The sequence below is a fragment of the Coturnix japonica genome, unplaced genomic scaffold, assembly GCF_054131305.1.
Source record: "Coturnix japonica strain WE unplaced genomic scaffold, WE-NBRP24 Scf046, whole genome shotgun sequence".
NCBI classification, from domain to species: domain Eukaryota; kingdom Metazoa; phylum Chordata; class Aves; order Galliformes; family Phasianidae; genus Coturnix; species Coturnix japonica.
In genome coordinates this window covers 60272-81732 of record NW_028188949.1, presented here as the reverse complement: position 1 = coordinate 81732, position 21461 = coordinate 60272, and the positions used below count along the sequence as shown (strand labels likewise).

The window sequence follows — 21461 nt, the reverse complement described above, 5'->3', positions numbered from 1 at the left end:
TGTGTCTCTTTTTATTTATTTTGAGGCTGTAAGCTTAATATTTGATCATAAATGTCAATAAAACTGAATGAAATAATTGAAGACAAAGATGGAAATCAATGAAAATGTGTTAAGCCTTCTCAACATGAAAAATTCTCATGAGTCTTGTTCCATTTTAAGTTGTAAATATGAATCTTTGAGGTGATTTGACGTCTTTTTTTTTCTTTTACTGAAACTACAATGTTTTCCAGAACTGTGTTCGCTGGACACAAATGCCTTCAGGTTCAGAGACACAGACAGCGGTGCCAGTGCCAATGCCCTGTGACTGTAGCCCGGTGCCCAGCACTACTCTTCCCTGCTGCCTATTTGATGTGTCTCATCCTCCAGGTGTTTTCAACTCTCCTAAATAAATGGCCATGGTTAAGGGCATGTTTTCAGCAGGCCATTTGGGCACACACTACTCCCACTGCCCTCCAGATTTCTCCATCCCTTGCTCTTTGTTCAGTCAGATACCTCCCAATTATCTGTCTGATTTCTGACTTTCAGGGGGATTACTGGAATTTGTTCCATCTCCCCAAAGTCTGATGGAATGTGTTGTCAACTCCTTCACTGTGATTTGATCTATCCCTTCCTATCTATTCTTTTTCTTTTTCTTCTTATACTTTTTCTTTTTCTCAATCACTGTCTCTTTTTTATTAAGGCACGAAGTCTGAAAGATGTTCATTAATGTCAGTAAAAGTGAAAAACAGAGTTGGAGACAAAGATAGAAATCAATGAGAATGTGTTAACCCATCTCAATGTGTGAAATACAAGTCCTGATCAGTTTTAAGTTGATACCTCTCAACTACCTGGCTGATCTATCCCAGGGAGATTACTGGAATTTGCTCCATCTCCCAGAGTCTGATGGCCTCTGTTGTCAACTACTTCACTGTGATTCAATCTATCCTATGCTACCTCAGTATAAATCATTTCTTTTAAAAGTATTCCATATGAAAGACAAACTTCAATAGATGCAGCTTGAACATGGCATGCAGTTGATCACTGTGTTTTACTGTTCATTCAATTGCATCACCTTTCTTTCCATTTGCTGGCCAGATAAAAAAGAGAAATCTTTCCTTTTCCATGTGCAGCTGGTTCTCTGAGGAAAGCCAGTGGGAGTTGGTGCAAAGCAGTTTTAACACTGAGCGGATGAATGCAGAGGAGAAGAGTGATGTGAAGAAAAGTGATGCAAGTCCCATAGGTCCATTGTGAGCAGAAATTGGGTGGGGAGGTTGAGAAGGACCTTTGTCAACACAGTAACAGTACAGAACTCATTGGGACATCCTGGATTGGTATCAGTTGCACAGTGCTGCTTTAAACCCAGATATAAATAAAGAGAAAATAAATTTATAATGGATTCTATCTCTTTAATCTCTCTCCAGATATCCCTCCTTTTTGCTGAACAACTTCTGATAACCTGAAGAAGATAACAAGATGGCATAAGGCACAGGAGATTCTTTAGGTTATAATGGTCCCAGGGCACATTTGATGCTGAGTCCATCAGCCTCCAGTGCAGAGAGAAGTTTGCACAAAGTGCTTAACAAGACAAAGTCAGAAGTAACAGTGAAGTTTCTTGGAGTATTAATGGGCCCAGTGAGGAACATTAACAAGCAAGCTTCCCAAGGGACTTGTTAGAGAAGATAACTGGAAGCCATGACTACAGGCAGGCAAAGGCACTGGCATGCTAAGAAACCTCTCCTTTGCCTTACGAAGCAGACAGGTCAAGCCCTGATTGCAAGACCAGTGGTAGAGAGGTCCTGTATCTCATGTTGGCTCCGGGCATTTCCTGGGGCAATGGGTTGGAATTTTGTATGATGTTAAATGAAAGACATGGGGACAGAAGATCCCAGGCTCTACATGTGGTGCAAGGACGCTGTGAGGTTCATGTCCCATATGAGACCTATGTTTCATTGCAGGATGTGAGAAGGGATGTGAGAAGGGCCCAGTGTGAACAAGCAGTCAATCCCTGTGAAACTCTGAACTTCACATCTCTCAGTTCCAGTGCCCTCCTTTGTACATTCTCCCAGAGTTTGAAGTCCTTTATGTTCTGCGGTGCCCAGAAGTGCACCTAGTGCAGCTAGTGAGGCAGTAGCAATGCAGAGCAGAGGGACAACCCTTTCCCTCACCCAGCTGGCAATAAGTTGCTTCATGCACTCCAGGGGACTGTTGTCTTTCCTGGCTGCCTTGGCACACTGCTGACTCACATTCAGTGTGATGCTGACCAGCACCCCAACCCTTTCCAGTCAGACTCCTCTCCAGTGTCCCATATCCAGTCAGTGTGTATGTCCAGCGTTGCCCCTACCCAGGTGCACAATCAGGCACTTGTTCTTGTTATACTTTATGCACTTGGTGCTTAGTACCAACTGGTACCCACTTCTCTGACTTGTCCACATCTCTCTGCAAGTCCTCTCCACCCTCAGTGGAGGCAACAGCACCTCCTCATCTGGTCTCATCAGCAAACTTGCTCAGAACGTCTTCTAGTCCTGCATTCAAGTCATCTGCATAAACATGAAAGGAAAGTTGCCCCAAAATGGAACCCTGGGGACCCCGACAGTGACCATCTACCAGCCTGATGGAACCCACTGACTATAATCCTTTGGGACTGACCTACTGGCCGACTGCTCACCCACCACATTGTGTTTCTGTCTAGCCATATGCAGGACATTCTGTCCAGAAGGTTGTTGTGAGAAACAGTGTCAAAATCTCCACTGAAATCCTCAAGGATTACATCAACTGGCTTCCCTTGGTCAACTAAACGGATAACTGTGTCACAGAATGAGCTTAAATTAAACAGGACCTTCGCCTCACAAACTTGTGTTGGCTGCGACCAATGACAGAATTGTCCTTCAGCTGTTTTTCCATAACTCCCACCATCATTTTCTCCATAATTTTACCAGGCTCTGGACTGACAGGTCCATAATTGCCCATGTCATCTTTCTTGCTCTTCCTTACAATGAGACAACATTTTCCACCTTCCTGTCAGCTGGCATGACCCTAGACTTCTATAGATGCAATTGAAATGAGAGCCCAGAACACACTAAGGTGTCATCATTGAAAGAAAGTAGATGTGCCATAGCTTTGCAATGCCTTGAACTCCAGAGTATGCCACAAATGGAGCAGAGGGGAAGATTTGCCTCTTCTGTAGTGAACTCATTCATTTGGTAAGCAGAATAACACTACCTGATACATGGGGACTGTGTCTCCACTCTGCTCTGCTCAGCTCACAGGGCAGCGGTGCAGGGTGTTGCTCTCATGTCAGTGCAGGTAAACTCAATTTAACCCTTTTTCCTCTGTAAATGCTTCCTCTATTTGTATGCTCAGATACACTTCCACATTCCCTCAAGTACACTTTCATATATAATTAACAATTACACTTTCTTATACCATCAAAACAGTTTGTCAAACAATACAGTTCTTCAGTTCACATAAACTCCCTTAATACAGTCTGTATTCTTCAGTTACAAACACTGTGCCACAGAACCAGCACTGATTGAACCACCTCCCTCACACACTTCCTCACAAGCAGTACATAGTATTATATAAATGGGTTGACACTCATTGGTCGGGTGGAATGTACACCTCTCCTCAGGACAATCTTACTAATCTACAGAGTACAAACTCCCATCTTCTTACATACAAGCAGAAAGTACTTATGAGTGGACAGACAACACAGTCTTTCACTTTGTCCGTGTCTGGCCATTTCCCTCACAGGAGGAAGGAAACATGGATCGGGACTCGGCACTCACCCTGCAGCTGTTCTGTGTCTCACTCACACCACACTCACTCTGACATTTAGATCAAAAACCATGGTTTATTCATACTACACAATGCTGACAACGTTTTCCAGCTGGAATCTTAATAACACTCATACTCTGGTCGACCAGTTGCAAACGTTAATGATTTTCCCAGAGTCGGCTTGACACACGACACTTAAAGCAGATGATAATATTGAACATACAACCTATAAGCCCCACGATTACACCTTGGAGAACCCAGGCTACCATTTGACAGGCTATCCACTATATCCCATACCCGTAGGAGACACCAACATAGGTCCCTCCTAGTACCACCTGGGAGAGAGTATTTGTTCTTGTTTCCATTCATATGACATACAGTTCCCTTTCATAGGAACTCACCCAAGGAGTCTTCCTACCCCAGCTGGCAACCAAAGCCATGAGCTCACCTCCCTGGGAGCAGCACGTATGGCTGTAAACTGTGTAGGATGTCTCCTCAAGACATATGGGCTCCACTTACCATACACATACCTGGTCCACCTATGGGTGGTCCTTGTCTGTCCCTGCAGTGATCAGGTGAGGAAGGGAGTCCTTCAGAGAAATCTCAGGGTGCGCCAAAAGTGTCTCCCTCTCAGCTGGTCCTGCAGCGAACAGAGCTGGTCCCACCTGGGCCGCCAAATTGACTACAGGAATTGAACTCTATAACCTCTATAATTGATACAGTCTCCCATGACATACTTATACCAGAGTTGAGGAAGTATGGGATAGGTGAGTGGACAGTGAAGTGGGTCGAGAATTGGCTGACTGGCAGAGTGCAGAGGGTTGTCGTTGGCGGTGCAGTGTCTGGCTGCAGGGCTGTAACTAGCGGCGTCCCCCAGGGGTCTGTGCTGGGTCCGGTCTTGTTCAACATCTTCATCAATGACCACCCTCAGCAAGTTTGCTGATGACACGAAGTTGGGAGGATTGGCTGACACACCTGAAGGCTGTGCTGCCATTCAGCGAGACCTGGACAGGCTGGAGAGCTGGGCAGTAAGAAACCGGATGAGGTTTAACAAAAGCAAGTGTAGAGTCTTGCACCTGGGTAGAAATAATTGCATGCACCAGTACAGGCTGGGGGAAGAGCTGCTGGAGAGGAGCTCTGCTGAGAGGGACCTGGGCGTCCTGGTGGACGACAGATTGGCCATGAGCCAGCAGTGTGCCCTTGTAGCCAAAAAAGCCAATGGCATCCTGGGGTGCATTAAAAAGAGCGTGTCCAGCAGGTCGAAGGAGGTGATCCTCCCCCTCTACTCTGCCCTGGTGAGGCCTCATCTGGAATATTGTATCCAGTTCTGGGCTCCCCAGTACAAAAACGACAGGGATCTCTTGGAAAGAGTCCAGTGGAGGGCCACAAAGATGGTGAAGGGCCTGGAGCATCTCACCTATGAGGAGTGACTTAGGGAACTCGGTCTGTTTAGCCTTGAGAAAAGAAGGCTGAGAGGGGACAGGATCCAGGTCTATAAATACCTGAGGTGTGGGAGCCATAGTGGTGAGGCTGGTGTCTGTTCAGAAATGCGTGGGGACAGGATTAGGGGTAATGGGATGAATGTACAGCATAGGAAGTTCTGCACTAATGTGTGCAATAACTTCTTTATGGTGAGAGTGACAGAGCACTGGAACAGGCTGCCCAGGGTGGTTGTGGAATCTCCTTCTCTGGAGATATTCAAGACCTGCCTGGATGCCGAGCTGTGCAACGTGGTGTAGGGAACCTGCTTTGGCGGGGGGGCTGGACTCAATGGTCTCTGGAGGTCCCTTCCAACCCCCACAATTCTGTGATTCTGTGAATATCATGGGGTGGTTTGGATGGGGAAAGACGACCCCTTTGAATGACCTTTTGTCAGGGCATGTCCTGGGATTCCTAGGATCCTCAAAATGCAGCACTGCTTCTGTCACTGAAAAATGGGGCCCTGTGTGGGACGGAGGGAGGGTCCATGAGTCCCTGGCCCACCTGACTGAGTATTTCCATGGTCTTAGCAGAGACATACTTACAACTTGAGAATGACAGTTAGCTGTGTTCATGGTGGCATGGCCACTGCTGATGGCCTTGAACTGTCTGAACATAACTGAAGAGGCTCAGGCTGATGCAAATCAGCTATTGAATGACAGTGTTGAAAAACTGGAAGGACAGGTGGCAGTTTTGATGGGGAAAAAACCTAATTCATTCATTCTCCTATAGAAGATCAGTAACAACTCTCTGGAAGACCATGGGGACCCTGTACAAGGGAATCTGTATAAAATGGACTCTGTAAATGAAGGCACTAAAAGGTCAGATTTTGAGGTTCCATTTGGACTAGATCTATTTGAGATCTTACTGATTGTAACCCAAAAATGAAAAAAACAATAAATAAATGCAGGATAGGCTGGTGGGAGTGCCCTGACCAGTGTCCAGCTCCCCAAACCCTGCTGCCCATAATACAGCAGCTGAACTGATGGATATAGTACAGTGGTTTAGACAGAAACCAAGAGAGCATGCCAGCATAGCTGCTCTGGTTATGGGACATGGAGGCAGAAAGCGCTGTGGTGAACGGACTGGAAATTTCAAAACTGACATCCATTACTACTCACCCTGCCCTCAGGCAAAGACTGTATGTTCTGTCCAACATAATGAGGATAGCCATTTGATCAGTGAATGATTTATGGCTGTGTGTCATATAACATGGCCAAATAAGAATGACATACCATTAAATATCAGCCTGTGGTCCTCTATGGAGGACTAACAAAATTATATTAGAGAATTAGGCATGAAAGAGGCAATCTATGAAGATGATTTTGAGAGCCCAGTCAATAAATTTTTCATCAGGAACGAGGGATCTCATCCTACAGCCATCACCTTTACATCAGGGTGGGTCTATGTTATCCATACTGAACCCCCCAGTGGCCCTCAGGTGCTGTAATACAACAGGCTGCCCAATTGATGGGGAGACAAGAGTGCCTACGGCCAGATGCAGGCTCTGAATGGTGGTGGAAAGGTCAGAGAACCATCTGCTGCCATGACTTAGGCGTCCAGCCCCTAAGGTAATCCAGTCTGGACCCATTAGGGTCTTGAGACAACCAATGTTTAAAGACCAGATTAGAGCAGGAGTTCAGTTTAAAAAGATCGATGGACAGCATAATCAGGAAAAAATATCTGTTAAACAGGCCCAAGCACTGAGTATTTATAGTGCAACCTTTTCAGCCAAACTAGATGTGAATGTAACTCAAGAAGGGTCTGGATGGGGGCTCTGGCAGAGCCAGAGTTCTTTGTGAACCCCTATGAGGTTTTGGCCACAGGTTTGGCATGGAGCAGAATAAAGATACATCACAGCTGAAAAGCATTTATTGGCTACCTATTCTACACTACAGGTGGTAGAACCAGTAACTCAGATTTCAGAGGTTATCGTTAAACAACAAGGCCAGTCCAGGGGTGGGTAAAAGATCTAACACACATCTCTATGATGGGGGTGGCCCAATCACAAGCAGTGGTGCGCTCAGTTGTTCTGCTTGCCTGCTCCTCAAGGAGTTAGGAGAAATCTATGCCTGTTGCGTGTTCGAGTGCATGCGCAATGCCATGTGGAGGGCTTATCGCAATAAAGATTGGCGGATTTGCTGCGTAGACCGGTCAGAACTCAGATCTGCGTTGTGCTTCCTCCGGCACCAAACACCCAACAGTGGCAGTTCCGTGTATTGGCCAGCAGGTGGCAGCAGAGACCACGGAAAGAACCTCTGCGGGACAGACCCTGGGGATCCGTTCTCTTTTGATTATAGGGGAAGAACACAAAGATGGAAGAGGAGGGAAGGGAAAAAAAAAAAAAGAAAAAAAGAAAAAACCAAACCACAGCAAACAAATAAAAACTTCTCCAAACGTAGCAAACTTGAATGTCTGTCAATAAATAAATGAGTAATTGAATTGATGTCCCTCCCCCCCCCCCTCCTCCCCCCCCAACTTCTGAGATGAAAAAAAAACACCTGGTATCAATTGGACAGATGCACACAGTGAAGCCAGGGATGGTCTGAAACGCAAAGCAGCTGAGCAGCTTTTAGAAGAAAACAGAGTAGTAACAACTTCTGTACCTACATTCACCACTCTGAGATCCTGTCTGGGTCTCCCAAGGCTTGTAAATAACCACTGGGTCGGTTCTGATGTCGCGTGATTTGTTGTCAGTTCTCTCATGGTTCTCCGGTCAGTTCTCCGGTGCCAGGATCTGCCACAGGGCATTCTGACCACGGGCATCATGTTTCTACGCTGCCGCCTGCATTTAACAGGCAATGGGACTGCCCAGCATGTGCAAGGCAGCACCTCTGTCACACCACCAGAATGTTTAAGGCTGTTGGGATTGTTGTTAGCGTCCCATTAACACTGAGGCTAGAGATACCCTTAGGATTGACATTACTATTAGCATTACTTTAATGGTGCCCTATCTGGGTCATTTCCAGGGGATGTCAGGAGTAAGGCACAGTGTCAGGAGAAAAAGAACAGACTCTGTTACTTTATAAACGTGATAATAGAGAGAGTTCATTGGAAAAAATACAACTCTTAAATAATGCAAAGCATGCTTCTGATTGGATGCAGGCATCATCTGGGCTCTGATTAATATTACTCTTAAGGTAAAGATTATTGTTACCATAATGTTGTTTTTTTTTTGGATTATGATCAGGGTTAAGGTTCCTTTTGCTACAAACTTCTAGCATCATTTTTGTTGTTACATTTGGAGTTAGGGACGATTTTAGAATCAGGGTAAGGGTTAGGATTAGAGTTACATTGCGGGTTATTGCTGTTATCTTTACAGCTCCTGTGAGGGTTGGGGTCTGGGTCAGGTGTTTAAAAAATGAAATGAGAAAAGCATAAAAAAAATATATTGAAAGCTTCAGATTTCCTTAATCTTTGTGGGAATCATATAATGTGCAACTCAGATCTACCTCTTCGTGCAGTGACTGCCTGTAAATTTGCTAGAGCCTAATATAATATGGCCTTGTGCTTTCCGCTAACTCACCTTCATTTCATTTTCATTACATTTGCTTGGTAGTCAGATTTTGGTGTGTGGATATTTTAAAACAATCTAACTGACATTGGCAAAAAATTAAAAATAAATAAATAAATGCACGACAGCATCAATTGTATCAATTTTTATAGATAAGATAAAGAAGAGCAGTTTCCCTTAGTTTTCTGTGCCTCTTTACTTTCTTACCCTCTCCACTTGTGTGAGAAACTCTCAAAGTCAAAGATTTCTAGTTAGGCAAAGATGGCAGCGATAGCAGCAGTGCTTATTCATTATTGCAATACTGCGCGCACATCCCCTGTTGGCAAGGGAGAAACTGCACACCAGTCAGTGAAATCAATTCTGTTCTATGCCCCAGACCCAATGCAGGTGATGCTCTCATGGCTCTCATTGGTTGAGCATCTCAGGCTCACAGACTCCTCGAGACTGTGGCTAGGATTCATTTCCATAGAAGGTCAATTACCAACCTCTTGTTTTTAGGTTTGCCTTGTACTTTTCTGCGGACAGAGAAGGGCAATGTTTCCAAAAGTCAGTACATTCATTCTGTCCTGTGCTGGGCTCTACCCACCCTGTATTTATCTTGTGCTTGTCTCAATTCTCCCCATGTCAGAATGCCCCCAGTCTGAACTTAATTCTGTTCAGCAACTTTCTTGGTGGAAAAACTACTTATACAGCTGTTTTACAAGAGGGTTATACATTCAGTTAGGGCCTACACTATGTACTGAAAATACTGGAAACTTCCACTGCAAAAACACAATCTACCTCTCCCATCTGTGCAGCCTTGCAGACCCAGAGCACGCCAGGTTATTTCTGCTTTCATAGCATTTGCATGCTGTAGGGTGAGCACAAGGTTCTGCTGCTTGATTCTTCTGCAAGAGCTGCCTACCGGCAAATGGTTGCAGGGATGGAGGATGTGACAGAAAGCATTTGTCTCCACAAGAGCAGAGTTACATTCAGTGCAGAGTGTGAGAGTCAGGTTGGTGTGGAAAAGCACTGACACCCTGGGGATGATGCAGTGCTCACATGTCTAACACTCACAGACATTACTGTCAGAAGGATGGTGCTGTGTTGTGCTTCTACCTTTGGCAGCCCCTGGAGAAATGCTATGGCACACAGAACACCTTTGTATTGCACTGAGTGCTGCCATGCAGCATGGATTTAACACACCAAATCCAGAGGAGCATGACTGCATCTAACTGCCCTGAGAAAAACTACTGTAGCTGAAGAGATGAGGAGGCAGCTGCTCATCTGCAGAACAAGCAGCACTGCCAGACACTGGGCCAGGTGAGCACCTCCTGCTGCAGCGTGATGATGACAGGGCTGGAGATGATCTGCAAAGCCAGCTTAAAAGTGGGAGACGTGAGTCAACATGGCAGGAGGACAGAGGTGTTAGGGAGCAGCCAAGGCATCAAAGAGTATCAGAAGGCTTTGAAAAGTATCACAAAGTGACAGCCAGGAAGACTGGGATATATCATGAGCAGCAACCTGGATGCTAGAGATTATTTGCTCCCATACAAAATGGTAGAGATCTTGCTGCAGACATCCCAAAGCCAGCCAAAATGGGAACCCAGAGCTCTGCCTGCACGAACCCCACAGCCATAGCATTGCAAGCTGAGCTGCCTTGCTGTTTGTTGCATTCATCCCAATCCCTGTGATTGAAGACTCAGAATGCAGTCGAGGCGATGATTGAGCATGAGAGTGACTTTATTCAATAAAAGACAGGAGGGCTTGAGAGGTCAAGGGTGAAGATGGGACTCCTCTTGTCAAGATGAGAGTGGCTCAGAGCTGGTGCTGCTACCTGGTGCCTGGGACTGGCAGCCTGACTCTAAGTCCCCATCTAAGATGCTCAGCTTCACCTCACTGATGCTGACCTGCTCCTGCATGGTGCTGCTGCTGGGGCACTCGGGCTGTGCTTGGGATGGGCAGCACTGCAAAGGCGCTGGGTCACAATCCAGGCAGGTGACTGCTGTGTCTGGCAGGCTCAGGTCAGGAGCTTCAGCAGAGCCAGGAGATATGAGAGCATGAACGTGGATGAGCCCCTTGTGTCCATCACTGTTACCATGTGGAAGGCTGTCATCCGAATTGCAGCGATTCATGCTTAATAAGAACTCTCCATTGATGGAAAGACACTGCTTGGTTTGGATCTTTGGGGTTGACAAGGGCTCGAATCACCTAGGAAGGCATAGAAACACAAGGGTTAGTTTCAAACATTTGCAAGTTGAATCATGAAAGGTTGTTGATACTTGGTAATAGAGTGGCGGCAGGAAGAAGCAAGTAGGCTTGAAGCAGCATAGCCACTGTCTTGAAAGTGATCCTCATTCAGGTCCAGCTCGTGTGTTGTTTCACTGTAATCTGCTTCTTTGGGTCTACCTAGTGGGCAGCAACACTCGAGCTGTTACTGATATCATTGAAAAGAACTGGAGACAATTGTTCTATTCCTAAGAGCTTCAAGGTGCCTAGAAGCACAAATAGAAACCAGCAGTATTTCATCACTTCACCAAAAGGAAGGTCAAACACCTGAGCTGTGAAGAGCAGTTACAGAACCTATGCATAAGATCACACCAGACATACTTTGTTCTAACAACAGTTATGGCACATAGTCCATTTCCTTCAATATTCCCAAAATGAAATGATGTGGAGCATTACAGGGAAAGAAACACTGCACACAGACACTATGACCCTGATTAGACTCAAGCAGCAGACTTAAAACAAGTCAGAGTTTTTGATTCCAGGATATTTCAGGACCTATCGTGTGAAATTCAGTTACACAACAGTGCCTAGGTGCCTGCGTTTCAAGCAACTTTCAGATCACAGCCATGTAAAATAAAAACAAATTCAGTGCAGAAATAGCAATCCTGTACCTTAATACTCATGAGATTATCCATTTTTTACTGCATTCTGACTAAGTTCTAAAACTTGCTCATCCCAGTTCACTTCAACAAGTTCCACCAGTTCAAGCAATGCAGTTCTGAGATCCGGTGTATGTTATGCAGATAGAATTGAACAGTGCAGAAATAATCTCTGACAGCTTTAAGAGCTCTGTTCTGCTTACAAACTCTCAGTCCAAAACTATTCACAGTTTTAAGGAAATGAACACCTGAAGCAGTTGGATCATCTGCCATTTGCCGCATTCTGCTTCTTGGCATCATGATTAGCACAAAGGGTTTTCTGCTGTCCTGCAGAGATGGACAAAGTCCTGCTTACAAATGGACCAAGTTTCAGTGTACAGCAGAGTTTGTACCAGACTAAAAAGCCACGTCATTCAATTCATGTGCTCAGGTTGTTATGCACTCCGAAAGGAAACACAACTAACTGTTGGATTCTGAAGGCAATCTGTGGGGTCCTACATTACCTCCTGATTCTGGAAGAGGAAATTCTAATAGCAAATGCAGAACTTTGATCTTTGTAGACATGAGAAGAGCTGGCATTTAGGAACATTCATTTCAGGGAAATCAAATGATGTGTCTATATTTTTACTACAGATAGTATAGGGAGCAGCCAGTTGAAGAACCAGATACAAAAAAATCCAGCCCATTGGCAGGAAAATACTTCTCCTTAAATTCTGTATGCTATCATGGTACAGAATTAGGCTACAGTGCCACATAGGCCAACCAAGCGTAGAACCAAATCCACAAAATACTGGTAGACAAAGCAGCAAAAACAGGGACAATATTCAGCAGACAGGCCTTTCTACCCACAGCTCAGCATGTTCTGCCATCCGAAAAGCAAGGCCTCTTGTCAAGCTCAGCTATTTCCCTTCTCAGTGTATTCTAGCACCACTGATACCCACTGGTATCCTCCTGTAGAGTGCCATCATATTGTCATCATCCAAAGGAAAAACCCACACAGCAGAGCATACAGCACTACACCCATGCTCCAAATATCCGCCTGAAAAACAAAAAGACAAGCTTACAAACCTGAAGCACCTCAAATGGCTTCCTGACAGACTGGATTGTCTGCCCTTGCCAAAGCCCACATATAGCCCATGAAAAGCTGGCTCTTTCCCTCAGGAAAAAGAGCCTTATCGTCCCAGAGAAAGCATATAACCCTCATTCAATTGCCCTTCCACTCAGCTTAGAGCACTACTAAAACCAGCATCTTCACCTTAGCTCATCACACTGCTGCACTTCCTTTTACAAGGATTTCACTGGCAAAAATGAAATCAAAGCCGTCACAAGGGATTTAGCACAGTTACGTGTTACTGGCTACGAGAGCTGTCAGCACAGTCACCTGTCTGGCTTTGCTGCTGTTCTATTTATGTAGAGGCACAACAAGGTTCAGACACCTCACAGTGCAATTCTCACTTTGACTGTAAAGAAAAAGGAGGCTTGAAAAGCAGCGTGTGGAAAACAAAGAAACAAGAATTAGAACAACAGTGGGGCCATGGCACTTGTAGGAATTGCTCCGCCTTTAACAGCGATTCAAGAAGGATGAGGGCATTCCAAACCAGACCAGTTTGGACAGATTAACAACTGCAAGTAGTGGGTTCCAAAATTCCAGACATGAAATCAAAGCTGGAAAAACTCTTCACATTTTCATCTCTCAATTTTTAGTACATTGTGCATTACAACGGAAACAATTCTTCACATACAACTTGGAAGCTAAAGACAAGTCTGACAAAACAGACTGCACAGAAATGATGGATAATTAACAGAGCAAATTGCTCTTTCAAACACTTAGTAATAGAAAGAGATCTCTGAAGTTGCTGTTCTGTAGAGCCCCAAAGCAGTCGCTTGAGGCAGTTCAGGATTAGCCTGAGACAAACCAGCCAGCTGTGTGAACTGAGACCAATTGCACTTCTTCTATTTTACTTTCATTCTATGTGACCTCACTAAGCAAATATTGTCTAAGACCATGAGTATCACATAAATGTGCAGATCTCAAGCTGCTCACTTATCTAGTACCCTTGGCATGATGCTTTATTTTCCTCAGCTATTCATCTAGTTTGTGCCTGTTGATTGTGCAACAACAGCCTGTTGGTCTTGATTACCTGTGAGAGGCTCTAAATTTGGCCAGGAAAAATCATTTGAGGATAAGTAATTATCTGGGACTCAGTAAGGCAGTCTTCCCATGCTTTCATAACAGCCGAGATACACACACACACAAACTCATGGAACCCCACTGCTTTGCACAATCCTGTGCACACTCACATGTGTCATGCACTGATTTCCCAGCCAGTCCTCATGGGGTCTATTACTTAGGACAGGAGTGCAGGGGAGCAGCCAGAAGCTGTTTGCATTCCCTGCTGTCTGCTGGGCAGCTTTGCTGGAGATGCTTGGGTTGCTTTGTTTTTCCTTGGGAGGTGGGAAGGAGCTTTGGGTTGGAGGCACATCCCGTGCCAGAGCATCCCAATGGCACGTGTGGGGCACTGATCTGCAGCAGATGAAGGGGAGGAGGTCCCAGCACAGCTCTGCACCATGCTCTGCCACACTGGGCAGCTTCTTCCTGGCTCAGCAGCGCCATCAGACAAGGAGCAGGGAAGGAAATCAAGGATGGGGGGTACCATCAAACGCAGTTAGTGCATGCCTGTGCAAGACAAACAGACCCAGAGCTTGCGGGTTGTTCCTGCTTTTGTAGCATTTGTGTGCTGTAGCTGAGCAAAAGGTTCTGCTGCTTGAATCTTCTTCTGCAAGAGCCACCTACCGGTAAATGTCTGCGGGGATGGAGGATGTGACAGAAAGCATTTGTCTCCATGACAGCGTAGTTACACTTGGTCTAGAGAGTGAGAGAGGCAGGCAGCACTGCCTGATGTTGGTCAGGGCGAGCTCCTCCTGCCGCATCACGATGATGGCAGGGCTGGAGATGATCTGCAGGGACAGCTCACAGGTGAGAGCCAGGAATGGACACGGCGGGAGGACAGAGGTGTTAGGGAGCAGCCACGGCATCAAAGAGCATCAAAAGGCCCTGAAAAGCATCACAGCCACAGCCAGGAAGCTTGGGGTTTTCATGAGCAGCATCCAGGATGCTAGAGACTATTTGCTGCCATACACAACGGCAGCAGAGCTCTCGCTGCAGGCATCCCAAAGTCAGGCAAAATGGGAACACACCCAGAGCTCGGCCGCACAAACCCCACAGCCAGAGTGTTGTAAGCTGAGCTGCCTTGATGTTTCTTGCACTCATCCCAATCTCTGCGAATGAAAACTCGGAATTCAGTCAAGGCGTTGATTGAGCACGAGCGTGCCTTTATTCAATAGGAGAAAGGAGGGGGTGTGAGGTCTGGAGGAAAGATGGGACTCATCCTCTCTTGTAATCATGAGAGCTGCTCAGAGCCTGTGCTGTTGCCCGGAGCCTGGGACTCGTGTCCTGATTCTGTGCCCCCCTGCGAGATGCTCAGCTTCTCCTCGGTGATGCTGACCTGAGCCTGCATGGTGGTGCTGCTGTCGGGGCACTCGGGCTGTGCTTGGGCTGGGCTGCACTGCAGAGACATTGAGTCCAGGCTGGTGCCTGAGGTGTCTGGTGGGCTCAGGTCAGCAGCTTCAGTAGGGATGGGATGAATGAAGGCTTCAACCTGGAATTTATCTCCAATCTACTTTTAATACCTTCATTCGATCAAAATCTACTGTCAATACCTTCAAAGGAAAATGATGCTTTGGGAAACAGAACTTGCAGGCTGAGAGATAAAGCCAAGGTCTTTAGATAAAAATGAGAAAAGATTTTGCTTGTCATTTCGTAACTGTGATGAAATTCGTAATTTTTGTTTGAGCTACATTTTGATAGAATAATGTGGTCGTAATGTGCTTGACTACAAGCATGATTTCCACATAAAGCTGACTCTTAGCAGGAACTCTGTTTCCTTTAGAAGCAGTGAACCCTGGTAGCGAACAGCTTTTCTTACTTCTAAAGACCCTGTCAACCCAGCACAGGACATGCAGTTTGCTAGCATTAAAGAACAAGTTTGTATTTTCCTTGTAAGCAATGTCGGAAGAGAAAGACAACACACATTTCAGAACCATTTTGGCCCCAGTAAAAGTGATGCCACGGAAGAGCTCCATCAAAACTTATGCAAAAACATAAGTTCAAGTGGGCAAGGCCTTATGAAAATCTTCCACACAACTCAATGGAGATTGGGGTGGGTGGGTTTATGAATAAGAATCCTTAAGAATTTTCTTCTAAGAGACTTAAGAACTGTCAATATATATATATATAAAGAATATAAACACTAATTCTGTTACTACAAATAAATATATCCAAAGGGTTAGGAGACCAACCCGATCATATCACAAGCTCTTTGATGACTGTAAACGCAGTCATCAATACGCAGAAAAAGATTTAAATAGATTAATATGAATGAGTACAAATGTACAGAAAGAACAACTAGGAATAAAGGTGGAGAAATGAAGGCACAAAGTGAGACGAGTCTGGCAAAAATATCACACAGAAAAGGATGCAATTCTTTCAATTTATTAGTAGCAAAAAGCTGCATAATAAGTCCTAGTTTGCTCCTCATCAGAGAAGCAAATCCTATTGATAAGGTTGTGAGGAGAGATTTTGCATCAGTTTTCATAAAAAGGTCAACTGTGATGAATTAAGGTTGTTAAGAACTAACAAAGAAGTAAAAAAAAAAAAAAAGGCCTAGAATACAAAAGTAATAGGGTAGAGAAGATACATAGCTTAGATCTCTCCGAATGAGCTGAATCTGCTATATTCCTACTGCATTTCTAAGGGACTGACTCAATCAATCTCAAAGCTGTTAACGATTATGTTTTTAGAACTTAGGAAAGCCTGGTGATGAACCAGATAACTGATACAATGTACAGACTTCTTTTGAAGAGAGGAAAAAAAAAAGGGGGGGAGATGATGAAAAATGATAGACCTGTCAGCTTAACTCCAGGTCCTCAGAAGAAAGAAACAGTTTAGAACAACTTAGAAGAGATAGGTATCATTCAACACACCTTTGTCAGGAACAAATTACTATTAATGATTCTAATTTACCCCTGTGAGAAGGTGTCAGAGCAACACAGAGTGGACGAGATGCCAAGAGAGTTTCCAAAACTTTACTAAATTCTCAGGCCAGATAAGCAGCATGGTTTAGATGAGCTATAGAAGGATGAACATCTGTAGGTTGCTCCAAAAATAATGCCTCCTATTTGTTTCCACGGACATCACAGTAGATACAAAGAGCACAATAACACTGCTTGATAGAGTAAATTCTCAGCTACTAAACACTATTTCTCAACTCAGATGCTAGCATTAGCTATGCATTTTCACCAGCAGTGAACAAGAGCCTGCAGGTCGCACTTAAAAAATCTGCATGGCCATCTGGAACACAGCTTGTCTTTCACATCACTGTCACCAGTGCTGAAATGTACCATTCACTGCCTCACTGTACTCACATCCACTGATTGGTCACTGTACATGTCCAGCAAACGTCAATGGATGCCATTTTTTCTGCACAGAGAAATTCAGTTCCATTCCTTTGCTTCATGTGCACTTCCATGACAGACGCTATTTTGCCTCTGCTGCCACTTATCACACAGCAACAAAACAGAAGGGGATCCTGGTGGGAAGGTTCAAACTCTACTGCCATACCACCAACATCTGCCTCTGACATCCTCAACCAACATAATAAAATAGGAGGCTTTACTTTCAGAGCAGCTCTTATAAAAATTGCTTAGAAAAAGTACTCTGAAAGTAGCTCTCAGTCTCGCTGTCAAAATGCATAGCTGTTCTAAATGATCTTCTGCAGGACCTGGTCACAGAATTGGTACAATCCAATATTTTTATTAAAGATTTAGATGAAATAGAAAGTATGTTAATTTGATTTGTGGATGAAACCAATGTAAGACAAGTTTGCATTGGAATTCAAAATCATTTTGACAAACTGGAAAAGCAGCCTGAAGTAAACAACTGCAATTCAATAGGGTCAACTACAAGCTACTACAGTCAGGCAGGAATAATCAATGCTACAGACACATGAACGAGGAGCAATGACAAGGTAGCATTTCTACTGGAAAACGACAACATTCTGCACTGCTGAAGACTGCAAGCTGCATGTGAGCCAGCCACTCATGTACCAAAGTGCAGATACAATTCTGGCTGGGTATTAAAAAAAACCTGTACGCTGGCAGGACACACAAATTAATCTGTTCTCTCTGCACTGTTAATCTCTCTGTTAGAATTCTGTTTCCAGACTCAGGAAGCAATTCACAGGGAGACTTGGCACAACTGAAAAAGGTCCAGAGGACATCACTGAAAAGCAAATAAGCTTCTTCCTATGGCTAGTCTAGGTAAGACAAAGAATATATATGGCAAGGACTTCCTATGGCAAGATAGGACTTAAGACAGACAGACAGTTCTAAACATAAGAGTTGTATGAGCTGGAACAGATTACTTACAGAGTCTGGTAATCCCAATATTAGAGATCTCTACAGAAAACTTAGACTAACCTATCAGAAATGATGCAGCTAAGTTGAAGAAAAAAGATGGCTGGTGGAGGTCACCGCCAGCCATTAGCTTCATTAATTTTATGCAACCACAACTAATATGTAGGAACAATAATTCCAACATTAACTGGCAGAGAAAAGGCAAAGGAGTAACAGGACATTTAGAGGACACTTCTGCTAGAACAGCACAGGACAACTTTGATTGGGAATGAGATGTGTTGATAAGATACCCAAGACTGGAAAATCAATCGCTATTGGACACAGCAGTATTTAAAACCAAATCACTGTAAGGTCAGAAAACAAAAAGATGAGAAAGTATAATCCTGTATCAATATGCACCAATGGAATCAGGCAGTATAAAATGAAAGCTTGAATAAAACTTGCCTATGGTACTGTTAAACCTAGGAGGATTACAGGTCACTCCTTGCAACCTCACTCCTCCTCACAGAAACTCCAGAGAAGATCAAAATGAACAGAATTAGAATGAGCTTTCATTGATGAGCCGTTAGGAACAAATAGATTACTGAAAGCTGTGTACATTTTATCAGCAGCAACCAGGTTTGGCAGGGCTGTTATCACTGGGTCTTAGTTTATAGAGGTATAGATGAAGGGGAGAGGCCATCTGGGCAGAGCTGCCAAGTGAATCATAACAGATCAGGAGCACAGGGCTTCCCTTCAGAAGGCTGAGCTGGGAACATCGTATTGGGAATTCTTTCTCTTACCAATTTCATCTGATCTCTTCTCTCTAAATCCCTTTTCTATTCCAGGCTTTGTTTCTCTGGGGCCACTTATAACACTCCTTTGTTGTGACTGAAGGAAGGAAACAAAAGAAGCAGGAAAGCATTTTGCTGTATTAAAAGCACAAAGATGGAATGTTTTGTTGACTGAATGTGCACTCTGCATTCTTAACTGTTCTGATCCAAAGCACAGTAAAGTCTTCAGTTGCCTTGGGTCACATTCACAGTACAAGTCAATATTTCATCAGTCTGGTATGGATTACAGAGGACTGAATAATCTCAGCATAAATTCTGGATTGCATTTTATATAGTCCATGGACCTGATATCTCCTTTCACTTTCCTACCTGCATTTTAGCAAAGGCTGCAGGTAGGTGTCATTCAGTAGGGTTTCAATAGAAACGTTTCCAGGTCTCATAGTGATAGGAAGGTTAGACTCTACAATACAAAGAACAGATTACAGCCATAAACTATGCCTTCTCTTCCACCCTCATCTCCACTCCCCAGTATGATACCTTATTTAACTTATAATTGCAGTACGATTTTTCTTTTGGGGTTGGGATTCTTATCAACTCCACCATTAAGCAAGTGGAATAAACTATATCAGGGCAAACTACAGGCAGGTAAAAATAACGTCTGCAATCTCTTTTCTAGAAATGAATTAGCTCTGGTGCTATAAAATCTCTAACAAGTTGGATTAAAAGACAGACTCCTCTTACATCTTTATTCCCAACAGAAATAGCACTGCTACTGCTGGGAGATTTATTCATGTCACAACCAAAGCACTTCACATTCCCAAGAAGACCAAGTCCTTTGGCTTATACCTCTTGTGACATCCTCAATACATTACCCTTTCCATCCACAGACCAGGGTATATTAGAGATTAATACAGCTCAGCAACTCAAAACACACAGATTGTCAGTCTCAGTAATCAGCCTGAAGAATTTAGAGGACAGTTGTTATTTACTGAAAGTGATAAGAGACCCAGCAGAACACTTAACTCTAAATAAACAATGTGGAAACTTCACTACCCAGAAAGTCCTAAGTGGCAAATACACAGCTCAGATGTTCCTGAATATGGTTTGATTGCATCCATGCTGTGAGGCAGCAAAAGCAAAGGGAGGGAAAGCTTAAGTCAGAAGGCAGGGGGCCCTTCTCACATGGATCTGCTCTCGGTGTTTAGCACTGGTTTGTTAGTTCATTAAGAGTGTGTTAGAAATCAGTCTCTCCATGCTTCTCACCAGCTCCATCGTGCAACAGCGTGGCATTTATTACAATGCACTACTCAGTAATGGGGCCTTCTGGCATGTGAGCAGCAAGGGGTCATACAGAGCCTGAAGGGAGCTGGCAGGGGCTTTGTGCAGCACAGAAGTAACTGCAGAGACAGTTCTTTGCTTCTCTCATAAGTTTCCCTGTAGAGAAGTGTCCCATTAGAACAGTAAGAAGACGGCAACCAAACCCCATCTCCTTAGAAACATGCAATGATTTACCTATTCTACCCTACCACAATGAAGTGCTTTAGCACTTTACCTATCTTAAGCTTGTATTGGTTTCTGCTCACCCTAACGCTGGAAATAAACCCATTCTCCAACAAGCTGTTGCTGCTCACACAAGGACTTGTGATGGAGCTCTAAAAATAGCCAAGTGGCACAACAGAGAGAGCTCCTGCATTCACGCCAACACCAGGATCCAGAGCCCAGGGAGCTGAAAGGGCTGATAATAGCCTCCATCGCTGGGCACTAAGTGGTTAGGCTTTGCCAGCTGCTGAATTCCTGCCAGCCATATGTCTGATATCCTATAATAACCAGCCAGATGTTGGGCTAAGGTAAAGCCTGACAGAGTTCAGAAGGAAAACGGTATGCCTGCCTCTCATGATCAGCCCTTGCTGATCTTTGAACTCGGCTGTTATCTTGAAGGAAAGCCTCTTCTGAACTTCGGCATGAATCTAATTAATGAGTTAATTCCCTGCTAATCTATTCTCCTCTTTGTGTCCGTTTCATGATTAATTTAGTTCCAGTGAATTTCCTTTACTGACTGCAGAGTAGAAACACACTTCCTACCCTATTAATCTCCACTTCTGACCCATCAGTAGGGGACTAAACAAGGGTAAATGGCTCCATGCTTTTATTTTCTGAGCCAAGTGATTTCTAGCAACGTAAGGTGGAAGGAAGTAGGGAAATTCTGCAGGCACATCATGCCACTACTGTAAGAAAAGGTGGAATAAAGGCTGTCGATTAATTGAAAATTCTGCCCAGTTACATCAACCACACATCTAACAGAGAGGAAAGAACAGCAAGGCTACACACTGCATAGGAATGTCATTCGGATGTAAAGGATCAGATAAATAGCCAAGCCCAAACACCAAGAAGATAAAATCTGTTGAGGGAAACATAGCAGGGATCTGGGTTTTGTTATTCCTGAAGTTCCAAGGCTCCCTCATATATTTCCAAAGATATTTTACTGGTGTGGAAGAGAAGATCTTAACTGGAGAATGCACAGACTTCTCTGTCTACCTCTGCCTCCAGCACTCTTGGGAAATAGAAGGAAATTTGGCCTGTTTACCTGTCTGCTGAGGTAAC

At 44.3% G+C, this 21461-nt stretch overlaps 1 protein-coding gene across 2 annotated transcripts in view; it reads right to left on the bottom strand.

Moving 5' to 3' along the window:
• LOC146752310 (cytosolic carboxypeptidase 4-like) overlaps positions 1–21461 on the bottom strand; it is a 268713-nt gene that overhangs the window by 197313 nt on the left and 49939 nt on the right. Inside the window, exon 5 of one of the 2 annotated variants that reach the window (XM_085532004.1) lies at positions 10451–10936. The exons of the other annotated variant lie outside the window; for it this stretch is intronic. Within the exon in view, the coding sequence (XP_085388130.1) occupies positions 10933–10936 (4 nt within the window). The 3' untranslated portion in view covers positions 10451–10932. Of the gene's footprint in view, positions 1–10450; positions 10937–21461 lie in introns of those variants that run through there. 2 annotated transcript variants of the gene reach the window in all.